Source organism: Bos taurus, chromosome 21, assembly GCF_002263795.3.
Source record: "Bos taurus isolate L1 Dominette 01449 registration number 42190680 breed Hereford chromosome 21, ARS-UCD2.0, whole genome shotgun sequence".
NCBI lineage: Eukaryota > Metazoa > Chordata > Mammalia > Artiodactyla > Bovidae > Bos > Bos taurus.
The window spans coordinates 23,051,813-23,068,015 of NC_037348.1; the positions used below are offsets into that span (position 1 = coordinate 23,051,813).

General features: G+C 45.9%; 1 protein-coding gene across 4 annotated transcripts in view; it reads right to left on the bottom strand.

The window, feature by feature from the left end:
* FSD2 (fibronectin type III and SPRY domain containing 2) overlaps window positions 1–16,203 on the bottom strand; it is a 44,775-nt gene that overhangs the window by 14,809 nt on the left and 13,763 nt on the right. For 2 of the 4 annotated variants that reach the window (XM_010816978.4, XM_005221841.5), the window contains 5 exons: window positions 7,297–8,002; window positions 7,055–7,150; window positions 4,900–5,130; window positions 3,692–3,714; window positions 2,288–2,409 (listed from right to left, as the gene is read on the bottom strand). In XM_010816978.4, coding sequence (XP_010815280.1) covers window positions 2,288–2,409; window positions 3,692–3,714; window positions 4,900–5,130; window positions 7,055–7,150; window positions 7,297–7,932 — 1,108 coding nt within the window. In that variant the 5' untranslated portion in view covers window positions 7,933–8,002. Of the gene's footprint in view, window positions 1–2,287; window positions 2,410–3,691; window positions 3,715–4,899; window positions 5,131–7,054; window positions 7,151–7,296; window positions 8,003–9,426; window positions 9,580–16,203 lie in introns of those variants that run through there. The other 2 variants (XM_015459194.3, NM_001206008.2) reach the window with 2 other exon arrangements.

A 16,203-nucleotide genomic window follows, 5' to 3' on the forward strand; every position in this document is an offset into this window, starting at 1 on the left:
CTGACCAGGGATCAAACTTGTGTCCTCTGCATTGGAGGTGGATTTTTAAAATTATTTATTAATGGCTGTGTTGGATCTCTGTTGCGGCACAGGCTTTTCCCTAGCTGTGCCGAGTGCTTGGGCTATTCTCACTACAATGGCTTCTCTTACTGCGGAGCACAGGCTCTAGGGCACACTGGCTTCAGTAGTTGTAGCACATGGGCTCAGTAGGTATGTATTCTGGGCTCTAGAGCACAGGTCAGTAGCTGTGGTGCATGGGCTTAGTTGCTCTGTGGCATGTGGGATCTTCTTGACCCAGGGATCGAACCCATGCTTCTTGCATTGGCAGGCGGATTCTTGACTGCTGAGCGACCAGAGAAGCCCTGGAAGGCAGATTCTTAACCAATGGCTCACAAGGGAAGTCCCCAGAACCAACTTCTTTTGAGTCCATCTACTGAGTTAATACTTTTCTTCTCTGTGGGTTAATAATTCTTCCTACCCCACCCCACACACATCCAAGAAACATTCCTTGTTTGTCTTCTGTAATTCTTCACCCATGGCAGCATCTCCTTCCATCCGGGGCTTTAAAGAACATCCTTATTTTCAAATTCTGAAATTGTTCAGACCAGGTAGGACTTCATGGAATGTACTCAGCTTTTCCTTGCTGGTTAGGGGGTGGAAGGCCCCTAACATGACAGAAGTGAGAAGAAGAGAAAGAACCTGTATCCCCACATGATGTAGCTCAGGATGCACAGCAGATGCCCTGTCATACCCTGCAAAGAAGAGTCCCCTCCGGGGAGGCAGTAAGAAGAGGGATGGCCCTGGATACAGGCTGGGGGCTGATGGTCTGCCTGGGCCCCGGACACGGGAGGGTGAGGAGAAACCACCACTGTGTGTCTCAAACACTGACTTAGGCAATAGTGCCTTTCCTTCAAAATCACTGGGTCTGATTATTTAGGCAATACCGTCCTCAGATCATCTGAAGGACTTCACAGCTCAGCAAAATCTCCCCTCAACCTGGGGAGTCTAAGAATGGCCTCCAAGACTCCGATTAAGGATGTTCATTATAGTATGGTTTATAAGGATAAAAAACCTAGAAGCATCTCGGCACCAACAGTTGAGGATTAAGATATACAGCCATTAAAATGATGTTGCAGAAGGATTTATCAGTGAGAATTAAGTACACAGATTAAGGTACAGAGCCATTAAAACGATGTCATAGAAAAATTTATCAGTGCAAAATAATATTCATCACAAATGTTTCGCTAGGAAAAAAAAGCAGGTTATAAAACAGGATGATTTCATTTTTATTTAAAAAAACAACACGTGTATAAAGGAAAAACCTAGGACTTCCCTGGTGGTTCAGTGGTTGTGAATCTGCTTGTTAGTTTAGGGGACACGGTTTGATCCCTGGTTTGGGAAGATTCCACACGCTGTAGGGCACCTAGGCCCATGTGCTGCAACTACTAAGCCCATGCTCTAGAGCCCATGAGCCCGGGCTCCACAAAAGAAGCCACTGCAACAAGGAGCCTGGGCACTGCAGCTAGAGAGTAGCCCCTGCCTGCTGCGGCTACAGACAGCCTGCATGCAGCAACGAAGACCCAGCGCAGCCAAAAATTAATTTTTAAAAAGATTGTAAAATCGTCTTTTGAAGAAGGAAAATCTAAAATGATAATATAAAACATTTTTCATAATGTTGCTGGGTGTTGCTGGATGAAAAAGGAAAGATGGTTTTAAAGTCTAGTATCAGTCTTAAAAAATGAGTCCTCATAATAAGATTTTTAAGTGCTACCTGGCACCATGTGACATGCTATACATACATTACTCATTTATTTTTCATCATGTCCTCATGAGTCATTGTTATGTCCATTTTACCAAGGAAACCAAGGCTCAGAGAGGTTAGGTAAGTTGTCCAGGGTCACACAGGTAGGAAGTAGCAGGGCTGGGATTCTCACCAGCTCCATAGGATTCTAAAATCCATCTCTTAATCCTATGCTAAAAACTACCACTTGAGAGGGACATAAATACAACATTCAAGGAAATAAAACTTGGGATACTTGTTTAGAGTAAGACAGGCTGATGGGGACCAGATGCTGGCACCCTGGAGAGGGATGGAGGATATTTATCCCAGGAAGGTCAACCTCTGTTTTCACCCTTACAAGCCATAAAGACAAAAACACGAAGCTCATGCAGATGGTGGGGGAAAATGCCTGTTTCTAGATCTTTATGATTTTTTTTAGCCTTCAAAGTTTTTAACTCAAAGCTCAGAGAAACTGGTGTCAAGTATGCATCCAGGTGAGACACGCACCTGGGATGGTGTTTATGGAGCCCATCAGCTCCTCCACATCAGAGAAATCCAAGGTCTGGTCTTCAAAGTCGGGCTGCGCTGAGATCTCCTCATCTGTTTTTGTTTTCAGGAATTTTCCAAGTCTATCAGTATAAAAAGACACACTAACAAGAATGGAGGGATACTCTTCCCCAGGGTCACTAGCGAGCAGCAACTAGGGCCTCTTTACTGAACTCTTTTTTTAAATAATTATTTTGTTTTTGGCCGCACCAGGTGGCATGTGGGATCTTAGTTCCCCAACCAGGAATGAATGAACCTGCACCCCCTGCATTGGAAATGTGGAATCTTAACCATTGGACCTGCCAGGGAAGTCCCCAGCTGAACTCTTATTTGCTTATTTTAAAATGCTGTGGGCGGCCTTCTGGCCTATGCTTCAGTGACTGACCTATGAAGTCACTGGAGGGGATAGGTGTGGCTGGTTTACACCTTTGAGGAGAGAAGGGGTAGGGTCATGTCAGAGAGTGGGGGGCTGGGGGATGTGGGCCAAAAAGCCCCAGATCCACACCTTCTGGAAGATCCTTAGATGCTGACCTGGGAGCTCCCACCTCCACACCACCCCAGGACCCAGAGACACGCAGCCTCTTAACACGGTCAAGTGCCCTCAAGTCGATGAGCATGAACTGGGGCTCTGGGTCTCCTGCACCTGCTCCGGGCTGTCACATGGTTTGTAAGGAGCAGAGGCAGAATTTGAAACCATGTCTGTCTTTTGCCAAAGCTTATGCTCTGAACCCTGATGTTATTAAACTTCACTGTTTGTGTTGCTTTACAGATATTGTCTGATTTTATTCTCACAAAGCTATCCCTGTTTGTCAGTAAGGAAGGTGAGTCCTAGACTGGCTGGACTTGCCCAAGGTCATGGGGGTATCAGGATTTAAATTCCTGTCTGACTCCAGAATGTGCATGCTTTCTGCTGCACACAGTCTGGGTTCTGGCTTAGCTGGGGGACACTGGGGACACTCTGACTTTTTGCTTTTTGACCACGTGGCATGTGGGATCATAGCTCCCCAAACAGCCCCACGTCCCCTGTGGTGGAAGTGTTGAGTCTTAATCACTGGACCACCAGGGAAGTCCCACTCTCTGGATCTCTGTTCCTCCTGGTGAAAGGAGGGGCTCGGGGATACCCCATCCCGGCTTGAAGGCTGAGTCTCACCATATGCTCCCTTCCAGCTCTGCAATTCTAAGCTTTGGTACCAGAGGGTCCTTGTGGTCCCACACTGTCATTCCAAAGCCAGTGCTATTTACTCTTAGGGGCAGACACAAAAGCTGAACCTGGGAGCATATAACCAAGGGCAACTGATACCTAGTCAGGTATCTAGAGGTAAAAGGAACAGAAAAAGAAAATACATGTCAGAATAAAAGTACTACCTGTCAGCCATAGCCACAGCATCCTAAAAAGGAGGAGAAAGAGAAAAAAAAATCAAACTGATTTTGGAAATAAATTTTTCAAACTGTAGAATAATATAAATGTATCTTAAAACTTGGAAGTTAGTAGAAGAGAAAAATCAGCCACGTCCACACCCTAAACAAAGACGACTCTTACAACACCTATGCAGTTTCTTCCCATTAACATGACGTGAGCACTTTCCAGGTGACAAATGGTCTTGGGGATCATCAATTTGAAAGACTGCGTCATGGTTCATTGAATGGGAACTCCATCATTTACTCTATTGTTGTACATTTTGGCTGTTTCTAATTTCTCACTACTATAAATAACAGAGAAGACATACTCATATATCTCACTTTCTCCACATTCTAGATTATGTCTGTGAGCTACAGTGATATTGTGGACAAATTGGTTCAAAGGTCTGAGTGTTGAGGGCTCTGACAGTGGCTGCCAACCTGCTGTCCAGCTTCCATCACGCACCCCGCCCTCACCCCAGGCATGGCAGGAGGGAGGGGCTGTGGGCCTTGGAGAATCACTATGGGCGTGGCCAATGGAAAGGGCATATTTGGCAACTAGGAAGCTCTGGAGGCTAGGGGCCCCTCCCTCACATCCTGGATCCCACGTGTGCCCCATATTCCTGTGGGACCCTAAAGAAAGGAGACCCCAGCTCTGGCTGAGATTGAAATTCCCAGTCTGGCTGCATGGGAACTTGGAGTCAGATTGAGGAGGATTTTAAGGACTTTTTTTGCATGTCTGAGCTTATGAACTAAGATGTCTAATGGCAGCACTTGTTACTGAGAAACAGGAGGTACCTTTCTAGCCTGGACATCTTTCTCCCCCGACCTCTGAGAGATCATCTGAGATGGCCAGAAAAGTCTCAGAGTCCTGTTTTTGCCCCACTCCACGGTGAGAGCACCTATCTCTGGATAACCAGGACAGCGGAACAGACTCTGGTGTTAGCTGAGCAGTGGTGGAGGGGAGGGTCAGCTGTATATGAGACTGCTCGGCTACCCACGGTGAAGCTGTGCAGTGAGATGGGGGATGTGTTGTCATGGTTACACATCCAGTGGAATAGATGGATGCTGACCATGAAAGTCAGTTCCAACCTCAGGCAGAGAGGGGACAATCTAACCTACTCTGGCCATGACTGTGATTCCAGTTCATTATTTCGTTTCACTTCATTACTGACCTTTATGAAATCAACCTTCTCTTCATGACACATCTCCTCTATTGTTTCCATTAGTTCTTTGCAGGTGTCAAGATTTTCTCCACAGTTGACCAGTTGTCCATACAAAGCTTCCAGTTTCTCTTTCTTTTTCTCCCCTAGAGCTTGTATTTTTTCTTCGTATTTTTGGGCAAGTGTTTCCAAGATCTCATTGTAATGAGACTCAAAGTTTTGTTCTTGTCTTCCAAAATTCTCCTGCAAGATATAGTTGATCTCAGCTGTCATTTCAGTGCATGTATGTTGACTGCAGAGTCATTTGGGGCATGAAAATGCATCTACTCAGAGATGTTTTGGTCCCTCCCTGTTAATCTTATTGTCTCTTGCCAGGGTGCTGAGGTGGACAAAGGTGGAAGTAGGACCAGGCGTCTCCAGCTAGAACCCCAGGGATAATCTTAACAAGCAGTATTGCTTTCTTTGCTGGTGGCATTTCACAATCCTCTTCCCCATACCCCACCCACCTCTGGTGTAGCCACCACCCATCACCATGACAACCGACCCGGAAGATTTTCATGATTATCATTACCTTAATGAGTCAGCCTGCCACTGGAACTCTGGACCTTAACGTGAAGACGTCTGCCCTGGAAGAGTCCTACCTAACTTGCTTTCCCTCTTGAGCTCTCAACATCTCATGACATTCACCTCCACTCCTTGATGGTTGAATTATACAAACATCAGGATCACACAGATCCTCATAACAACCAAGAAACAGATGCAGGGGGAGGGGAATAACCCAGATGGTGCCGCCTAACAGATCAGAAAAAGCAGGAAGACAGAGAGAGGGCTGTGCCAGGATTTAATCCTGGAATGCAATGGATGGGGAATATTAATTAAACTTTATCAACTCCTGGTCCCCCTTAGACTGGAAACTCAGGAGAGCTCTGTGGGTTCAGGGAGTACTTACTGAGTATTGACTGTATATGTAAGACTTGCTCAGAATGCTTGAAGAGAGGGAGAAGTGGTAGATGACCCCCACCAGTGCTGAGTGTAAAGGAAGAGGTCAGAGTCCTTACAGAGGGTGGAGACACCGTGAACTGAGAGCAGCGGGCAGCATGGAGTGTAGGGCGCTTCTTCCTGGCTGCTGTACACTTACCCTCCTATCGCCCACCACCCAATGCTTAGATGTGGAAGGGCTGGTCCTTTCCCTGTGTCTCCCATAGGAGACTAGTGCAACAGCTCCCCTCCCTTTTAGGACTGGGGATGGGGAGGAAAGTCTAGCTTCATAGGAAAGGAACCCAGGGCTTAGTTCATTCACACAAGATGCTCCCACTGATGCACTCTGAGGCTGCATTAACAGAGGTAGAGCACCCGCACGAAGGGAGGGGACATAGGAAGTCCTCCGGTCCCATTCCTGGGCTACCTCATCCGGATGGCTAGGTTGTGTGCTGGTGTCCAGCAGTAGATGATACACCTACTAGGCACACCCAGGGAACTGTGACATGTTTGGTGACAGGCACAGAAACTTACTGGCGGTGTGAGAAATAGGTAACATCTAAGGAAAAGAACACATCAGTGACAGGATGGGTGACTTGCAATGTCTGCTTGGCTGGCCCATGAAAGAGTCCTAACTTATAGTGTGAGTGGAGACGTAAAGATACTGAAGACCCAGCCCGTGAGAGCTAACAGTTCGGTAGGGAATGCTGCCAGGTAATTGGTTCCACGGGATTATGCCCCTGTGCTTGGGAAGGCCGGAGAAGGCAATGGCACCCCACTCCAGTACTCTTGCCTGGAAAATCCCATGGATGGAGGAGCCCAGTGGGCTGCAGTCCATGGGGTCGCTAAGAGTTGGACACAAGTGAGCGACTTCACTTTCGCTTTTCACTTTCATGCCTTGGAGAAGGAAATGGCAACCCACTCCAGTGTTCTTGCCTGGAGAATCCCAGGGACGGGGGAGCCTGGTGGGCTGCCGTCTATGGGGTCGCACAGAGTCGGACACGACTGAAGCGACTTAGCAGCAGCAGCAGCAGCAGCAGCTACGGGAAGGCAGACAGAGGGGTGAGGGAACAGGAGCGGCATCAACACCATACATTCCAAGAAACAGGTTCCCTAATTCATACCAGACACAGCTGCTGACTCAATCACTCATGGCTGCATGTATCTGAGTCATTGAGCATGCTCTTACCTCCACCGTGATGAAAACTTCTTCTAAGTGACTTGCAAAGTTTTCCATCTCAATAATTTGCTTTTCCAACTTGTACATATTTTTGTGAATTTCATCCTGTCAAATAGAGGATCCCAAGAAGACATTAACACTATGTTTTCTCTCTCTCTTTCATAGAAGGCATTTTAGATTCATTTCCCACCTACATACTTGAGATACAAATACAATCTCAACAGAAAGAAGACCTAAGCAGACCTACTTACCTTGGCGCTCTCCAGGGCTTTACTGAGCGGAGTCACCTCATGCTGCTTGTGTTCATCCTGATCCTTCTCCGACGCTCTTATTGGAGTTTTGCAAGTGACACAGAAGACGTCAGCCGCTTCTTCCTCGTCCTCCTCCTCTGGGATGACGTAGCACTCGTACTCCTCGCTGGCACGGCCGTGGCTGTACCTGTAGGCTTCCCGCAAGTCCTGGCACTGGCCTGCTGAGCCCCACCCCATGAAGCCCAGGTCCTCACCCTGAGCCGCCTCACCAGTAGGTCTCCAGTCTCTCTGCTCACTCCCCATCATCATATAAGAAGGATATTCTGAAACCTCTATTCTGGGTGTGTTTTCCTCAATAAACTCATCCCCTAATTCGTGATCATCTTCAAGTCCATAGAGATGGACAAGTTCATCCACTTCCTCTCCAAGGTCTCTCGGAGCCTTCACTTTCACGCCCCCTCTCATGGGCTCATGGGTCATTTCAGCTTGGACACCTTCTCTTCTCATCCGAGTACTCTCTTCTGGGAAGATCTGCAGTCTGTCTTGAGAGTCATACAGATCCATGTGATAGAAGCGGAAATCCTTAGAAGCAGCAGACCTGCCCAGCCCCGGTGCCTCCCCAGCTCCCTCCTCCATTGTAGCTCCAGGCAGCACCTCTGCACAAGGAGGACTCTTCCTGGACAGTCCTTAGTGGATCTCCTGGGTCCTAGAACACAAAACCCCATTTCTGAGAAGGTCGTTGCAGTAGATGGTTATTTTATTGGGCTCAACTCATTCGCATTAAAAAAAATAATTTCATCTGAGCAGCTCAGTTGTAGTTTCTCTTTCAACAATCTGTAAGGAAAGGTTTGCTTTCTGCAGGAGGATGGACTTCCTGAAGCTCCAATACTTTGGCCACCTGATGCCAAGAGCCGACTCATTGGAAAAGACCCTGATGCTGGAAAAGATTGAGGGTAGGAGGAGAAGGGGGCGACAGAGAATGAGATGGTTGGATGGCATCACTGACTCAATGGACATGAGTTTGAGCAAACCCTGGGGAATAATGAAGGACAGGGAAGCCTGGCACACTACAGTCCATGGGGTTGCAGAGTCAGACACGACTGATAACTATACAATGACAACAAAGCTTAAAAGAGACAGGAGAAATTATGAACAAAAATATAAATTGGGGGCTTCCTTGGGTGGCTCAGTGGTAGAATGCCAATGCAGGAGACACGGGTTCAATATCTGATCCTGGAAGGTCCCACATGCTGAGCAGCAATCGAGCCCGTACACCACAACTACTGAAGCCCGTGCGCACCAGAGCCCATGATCCGAGAAGCCACCCCAGTGAGAACCCGTGCATCACAACTAGAGAGTAGCCCCTACTTGCTGCAATTAGAGAAAGCCTGTACAGCAACGAAGAAACAGCACAGCCAAAAATAAATAATTAGTTAATTAATTTAAAAAAACAATCTGAGCACCTCAGTTGCAGTTTCACTTTAAACAATCTGTAAGGAAAGGTTTGCTTTCTACAGGACCATGGACTTCCAAAGCTTGAAAGAGACAGGAGAAATTACGAAACAAACAAACTATAAATTGATTTGATTAACAAATGATCTCTATACATTTAAAAACCTAAAAATCCCCAAAGGCAAAATAACAGGAAGTGTTTCAGGCAATTATTATTAAATAAATTATGTAGATTAATTGAAAAGAAAAATCTCAGTAGTAAGGAATATTCACAAAATAATTTCCTTTGCATATAATGTTACCTATAGAAAACCATTTGGAAAATAGTTCATCCTTATGAGTAACAGGGGCTTCCCCAATGACTCAGTGGGTGAACAACCCACCTGCAATGCGGGAGACACAGCAGATGTGGGAGACTTGAGTTTGATTCCTGGGTTGGAAATATCCCCTGGAGGAGGAAATGGCAACCCACTCCAGTATTCTTGTCTGGAAAATCCAATGGACAGAGGAGCCTGGCGGGCTGCAAAGCGTCAGACATGACTGAGCGCATAGACTCATGTATGAATAACAGAGAATAAACATGTAGATGCTGTTTTGCCTTTCGAGCCCCAAGACTGGGGAAGGATCCATGAAATGAACACTCTTATATGTTGTTGGTTAGAATGTACACAGTCCCACCTTTCTGGAGAGTGAATGTGGCAACATGGATCAAGAGCCTTAGAGATGTTCCCGCCGCTCAGGGACTTCCCTGGTGGCCCAGCGGTTAAGACTCTGCTTCTAGTGCAGGTGGCGCAGGTCTGATCCTTGGTGGAGGAACTAAGAGCCCACAAGCTGCGCAGCCAAAAATAAAAAAGAGTTCATACTTTCTAACCTAATAGACCTTTTCTAGGACCCTAAAGAAAAAAATCTCAAATATAGCAGAAAACATTATTTCTATACAAAAATGTCCACCACAAAATTTTTTATAATAGCTGAAAAATAAAAACTGTAAAGCTCTAATGATTAGGAGAATCATAACAAAACTAGAATATGTACACCCTGTAAAATATAATGTAGCCTTTAAAATGTTAGGGAGAGCAAATGGTACCTTGGGGAAAGACTTATAATATGATACTAAGTAAAATAAACAGAGTACTCAGTATATATAGACTATGAGGTCTACTATTTTAATGGAGGTGCATAAAATCTAGAAATAAATAATAATAACAGCAACAAATACAATATTAGTAGTAGCTACTGCATGTTGAGCACTTACTGTGTATTTTCTCCTGTGCTAGGCAATTAATTAATTTTTTTTAGCCACAGGGCATGTGGGATCTTAGCTCACAGACTAGGGATCGAACCTGTGCTCCCTGCAGTGGAAGTGCAAAGTGTGAACCACTGGACCACCAGGGAAGTCCCTGTGCTAAGAAATTTTACATACAGTTTTCTGTGCGGTAGCCACTACTATTATCCCCATTTTACAGACTGGGAGACAACTGGCTCCCAGAGGGTATCTTGTGCAAGGAAGGTCACATGGCTAGTAAGTTGTTGAACTGGGATTTGAATCTGAGTGTGTGTAGTGGTCATGAGACTGAGCCTTGCAGACATCCACTTATAGGGGCCATAACCAGGGGTTTCAGCTACACTCTGAAAGTCACTGTCACATTCGCATGGAGGACACTCTTCCTGTTGGCGTCTCCCATCCGATGACAAAGCGTAGCAGGGACACTAAGGCAGATCCATTTCTGATTGACACAAAACTACCCTGGTGGCAAACCTTGGCTGCAGGACTCCTTGACAGCCATGCCAGACCTTTCCTAGAGTGTGTGGTGGGCTAGGACGATTCTCCAACCTTCCTTCCTTCTATCCATATCTGACCCCAGCCTTTCCTATCTTTCTCCCCTTTATAATCTCACACAATAAAACAGCGTGAGATTATAATTTATAATTATAGTCCCCTAATAAGACATAGTCCCCTATGTTTTATTTATATTTATCTAGTCCCCTAGATTATAGTCCCCTAATAAAACAGTGTGTATCTAACTTCTAATTTGGTGCCTGTTTCTTGGAAGGCCTTGTTAACACAGTCTGTTGGACTATAAAGTCCCTGCTTGCTTCTTGGCACACAACTGCCATTATATTACTTTTTGGTAATACTTTAGTGTTTGTTGCTCAGTCGTGTCCAACTCTTTGTGACCCCACAGACTGTAGCCCACCAGGCTCCTCTGTCAATGGGATTCTCAAGGAAAAAATACTGGAGTGGGTCGCCCTTTCCTTCTCCAGGGGATCTTCCTCCAGGGGAATGAACCTGAGTCTCCTGCATTGCAGGCAGATTCTTCACCATCTGAGTCACCAGGGAAGCCCCTTGCTTTAATTGATACGTAGTTTACATGAACAGAGGAGCCTGGCAGGCCACAGTCCATGGGGTCACAAGAGTTGGACATGACTTAGTGACTAAACAACAACCCACCTGCCTAAAGGCTGTAGTTCAGTAATTTTTAGCATAGTCACAAAAATGAGCAATGATCTCCACAGATAATTTTAGACCATTTTCATTACCTCAAAAAGAGACTCTGGGGACATCCCCGGTGGCCCAGTGGTTAAGACTCTGAGCTCCCAAAGCAGCAGGCTCAGGTTTGATCCCTGGTCAGGAAACTAGATCCCACGTGCTGCATGGTTTACACGCTACAATGAAGATCAGTGATCTCATGTACTACAACTAAGACTTGGCACAGCAAAATAAATAAAATAAATATTAAGAAACTCTGCATTCATTAGCTATCATGACTCACATCCCCTCATTTCCACTAGCCCTAAGCAACCACAAATTTATTTTCTATCTCTACAGATGCTCCTGTTTGGACATTTCATATAGATGGAATTGTATGGTATGTGGTCTTTGGTGATGAGCCTCTTTCTTAGCATAGTTTTCAAGGTTCATCCAGGTTGCAGCATATGTCAACAGTTCATTTCTTACTAGAGCTGAATAATATCCTATTGTATGGATATATCATATTTTGTTTATCTAGTCATCTGTTGATTCGCACCACTTCCCATTTCATTTGGGTTGATTCCACCTTTTGGCCATACTAAATAATGCTATTAAAATATGTACAAGTTTTTGTGTGCATATATGTTTCATCTCCCTTGGGTAGGTAGATGCCAAGGAGTGGGATTTCTGGATAAAATAGTAACTCCCTGTTTAACTATTGGAGGAATACCAGACGGTTTTCCAAAGTGGCTGTATTATTTTACATCTCTACCAGCATTGTATGAAGGCTCTGATTTCTCCACATCCCTGTCAACACTTGTTACTGTCGATTTTTTTTTTTTAAATCATAGTACAAAGGCAGAAGTGAGCCAGGTTGGCAGGCAGATGAGCAAAGAAGAGTAGGAAGCACTGTACAGGCATAAAGTGCATTGCACTCCAGGATCTAATGCCTGATGATCTGAGGTGGAGCTGATGTAATAACAAAAGAAATAAAGTGCACAATAAATACTATGCCCTTGAATCATTCTGAAACCGTCCCCCAATCCCAGTTCATGGGAAAAATTGTCTTCCATGAAACCACCCCTGGTGCCAAAAAGGTTGGGAACTGCTGTGGGAGGAATGACTGAGAGTGGTCACCAGGCCTCACGAGAGACCCTCAGCTAGAATCTTGTAGTTGAGCTGCTTCCAGATTCCTGGCCCTCAGGAACCATGGAAGACAATGAACATTTGTTTACTGTTTGAAGCTATTCAATTTTGGCAAAAAATTAACATGCAGCAATAGACAACTACTATACTGTTCCAGCCTAAAATAAGCTTTTTCCCTCTTGTTAAACTTCTCTCCCTCCTCTATTTTTTTTTTTTCTTTCACATTGGGCTTCTCTAAAGGGTTGCAGTTGTGCTTCCCGGGTGGCTCAGTAGTACAGAATCTTCCTGCCAAAGCAGGAGACACAGGAGATGTGGGCTTGATCCCTGGGTCAGGAAGATCCATGGAGAAGGAAATTGCAACCCACTCCAGTATTCTTGCCTGGAGAATCCCATGGACAGAGCAGCTTGGTGGGCTACAGTCCATGGGGTTTCTAAGAGTTGGATGCAATCAAGCTACTGAGAACCAAAGGGTGCAGTTAAACTGTTGATCTGCAGACTACAGCATTTGTACACTAAGGCTCTCCAAGGGGGACATGGACATGGATAGTTTTAAGAGTACCAGATGTGCAACGTAATATTTAATCTTTCCCAGAGCTGCTCAGCCTGGCAATGAGCCAGCAGTCGAGGCTTCCTGCAGGTGATCTTTTCATAATAGCCCTTCATCTTTTTATTAGAAACGTAGAGCTATAACTCTCACTCATCCTGAATATTACATTCCACTGTGAGATTTCATTGCTTTGGAATTAAAAAAACCCCAGTGGGCTAAATGAAAGGACAATTTGAAGTATTGGTATCAGTGTAGAAAGAGTGAGTGACGTTTATTGAATGGATAAGGAAATTTTTTGTAAGTTGAGTGGTTTCCAATTCTTTGCTTTCAACAAAATTGAAGGAAGATCTAATCAAATGTCATCTTATACATGGTCTAAAATGACTTTTCATGATATATTACTATGTAATTTTTGGCATACACTTTGGGAAGAGTTCAGAGAATTGAGTGACTTGCTATAATAAAACAGCTTCATTTTCCATCTACTTCTGTAGTGAACAAGTTTGCTTGGTGCTTACAACTACAAAATGAAAAATAGAAAGACAACTGGCACTAATTTCTGTTGCATTATAGAATATGTCATCTTCATCCATGGATGTACAAACTAACTTTAAAGAAAGTCCCACCCACTTTATTAGGAAATGCATTTCTATTTTACTTTTTTCTTTTGTTCAATAATTATTTGCCAAAATGTACAATGCATTATGTCATACTGCTTGTGTGAATGTGCTCAGATGCTCAGTTGTGTCCAGCTGTTTGTGACCCCATGAACTGTAGCCTGCCAGGCTCCTCTGTCCGTGGGATTTCCCAGGCAAGAATACCACACTGGGGCGCCATTTCCTTCTCCCGGGGATCTTCCCAGGGATCAAACCCTATCTCTTACGTGTCCTGCACTGGCAGGCAGACCCTTTACCACTAGGGCCACCTGGGAAGCCCTGTGATTAAAAATTGTATTGATAAACTTGATCCAGAAGGAAAAAATATTATTTTATTCTTAAATTTTTTAATTTATATTTTATTTATATTTTTTTGGAGGGGCCAGTCCTCTCCTCTCCTCCTTACCACCCTTAGCCTTAGTCTTGTGAGCTCACAAGACAGAACTCAGACTGCGTGGGGGCAGGTGGCAGGAGAAGCCTGGTGGGCTGTCTTGGGAATGAGGACGGAGGTCTGGGCCAACTGGCAAAGTGTCTCTGAGCAGCCTTGGCTGCATGGACAAGTCTTTCCCCAAGGGTGTGGGTAGAAGAGCTAAGTGATCCTTGGGCTCTGCAGGCAGAGACTGAGAAACGAGGATGAACCTGAAGGCTGATAGCAGGAATATCCAGGGCGGGGACTGGGACCCCGAGGATCAGTTCAGGACCTCATAGACACTAAGGCCAGAGAGCGGAGAGGCTGAAGAATGTGGGTTCTCTGGACAGCTGCTGAGCCAACTGGGCCTCCAGCTGTCTCCTAGCGTGGTCTACAGAGATGGCTGCAGGTGTGTGGCTTGAGAGACAGGGTCAATGTCCCACCACACATAAAACTAGAAAGAAAAGAAAAATGAGAGGTGACAACTTTGGCCACCTGATGCAAAGAGCCAACTCATTGGAAAAGACCTGTGGGAAAGACTGAGGGCAGGAGGAGAAGGGGGCGACAGAGGATGAGATGGTTGGATGGCATCACCAACTAGATGGACATGAGTTTGAGCAAGCACAGGGAGATGGTGAAGGACAGGGGAACCTGGCGTGCTGCAGTCCATGGGGTGCAAAGAGTTGGACACGACTTAGTGACTGAACAACACGTGAGGGTGTCAAGTCTGAGGCGATGGGGGCTTTTCAGGAAGGCGGCTCCTCCTCTGGGCTCTGCCTGTGCTTGGGGAGAGCTGAAGGCCAGAGACAAGGGTTTTGAGTCATTTTCAGACCAGGGGACATGGAAGCTGTGAGTGTGGCCAAGATCACCCGGAGCACATGGACAATGAGCAGAAGGACCAGATGGAAGCCTGGGGACTGCCAACACATGAGGAGCAGCTAAGGGAGGCAGTCAGCAAAGATTCCAGCAGGCGGTGGCCTGAGGTGATCACAGCTGAGCCAGGGGAGAAGGAAGGGTGAGTAGGAGCAAATGACACAGAGAAGTCAAGGGAGCACAGGGCAGTGTCCCTGGATTTCACAATTAGGCCATCAGAAAATGTGATATTTAAATGGCAATCAGGACTTTCTTGGCATTAGTGGTTAGGACTCTGTGCTTCCACTGCAGGGGGTGCAGGTTTGATCCCTGGTCAGGGAACTAAGATCCCACATGGCATGGCTCCAAAAAAGTAATAATAAAAAATAAAATAATATTTTTTTTCCTTCTGGATTAATTTATCAATACAATTTTTAATCACAGGGCTTCCCAGGTGGCCCTAGTGGTAAAGAATGTGCCTGCCAGTGTAGGAATCCGCAGATTCGATCCCTGGGTCAGGAAGATCGCTTGGAGAAGCAAATGGCACCCCACTCCAGTATTCTTGCCTGAGAAATCTCATGGACAGAGGAGCCTGGCGGGCTACAGTCTGGGTGCGTGCTTAGTCATGTTGGACTCTTCACGACCCCATGGACTGTGTAGCTCTCCAGGCTCCTCTATCCATGGGATTCTCCAGGCAACAATACTGGAAGTAGGGTGCCATTTCTTCCTCCAGGGGATCTTCCTGACTCAGGGATTGAACCCACATCTCCTGAATTGGCAGGTGGATTCTTTACCACTAAGCCACCTGGGAAGCCCCTCTTTATCTGGGACATTGCACCAAATGTCTCTCTCCCAGTCATCATCGTTATGACCCCGCTGGTAAGCCCCTCACACACCCCTCCATGGTGTCACCCTGGCTTTTGCTGACAGCAAGACAAAAATACAAGAACCAAGTGTCCCTCTCTGACCATGGTGGGGACAGTGGGGGTGTGACCACACGGATGCAGTCCTGCTGAGCTCCCATGGGTCTTGTCTCTTCCCTCCTTCACTCTGATGTGCCCATAGGATGCTGTTCCTCCATCTTCTCCATCAGTACCACACAGAGAGGTAACTTCCAGCAGCTATTAGGGGACAAAGATGCTAGTATCCTAACCAGCCCCATACCACACAGGCAACTGGTTTCTAGGCTCTGGATCCCCATCAGGAAATTTCACTCCTGAAACTCCAGGACAGGGCACATAGCACTTGGGGGCCAGAAAAGCTTCAGTCCCATCCTCTAGTGCTGCCAAACTCTTATTTAGGAAAAGAATGGTAAACATTGCTTCAGTCATGTCTGCTGAGGCTGAGTATAATGACTACGCAGGACTGATGC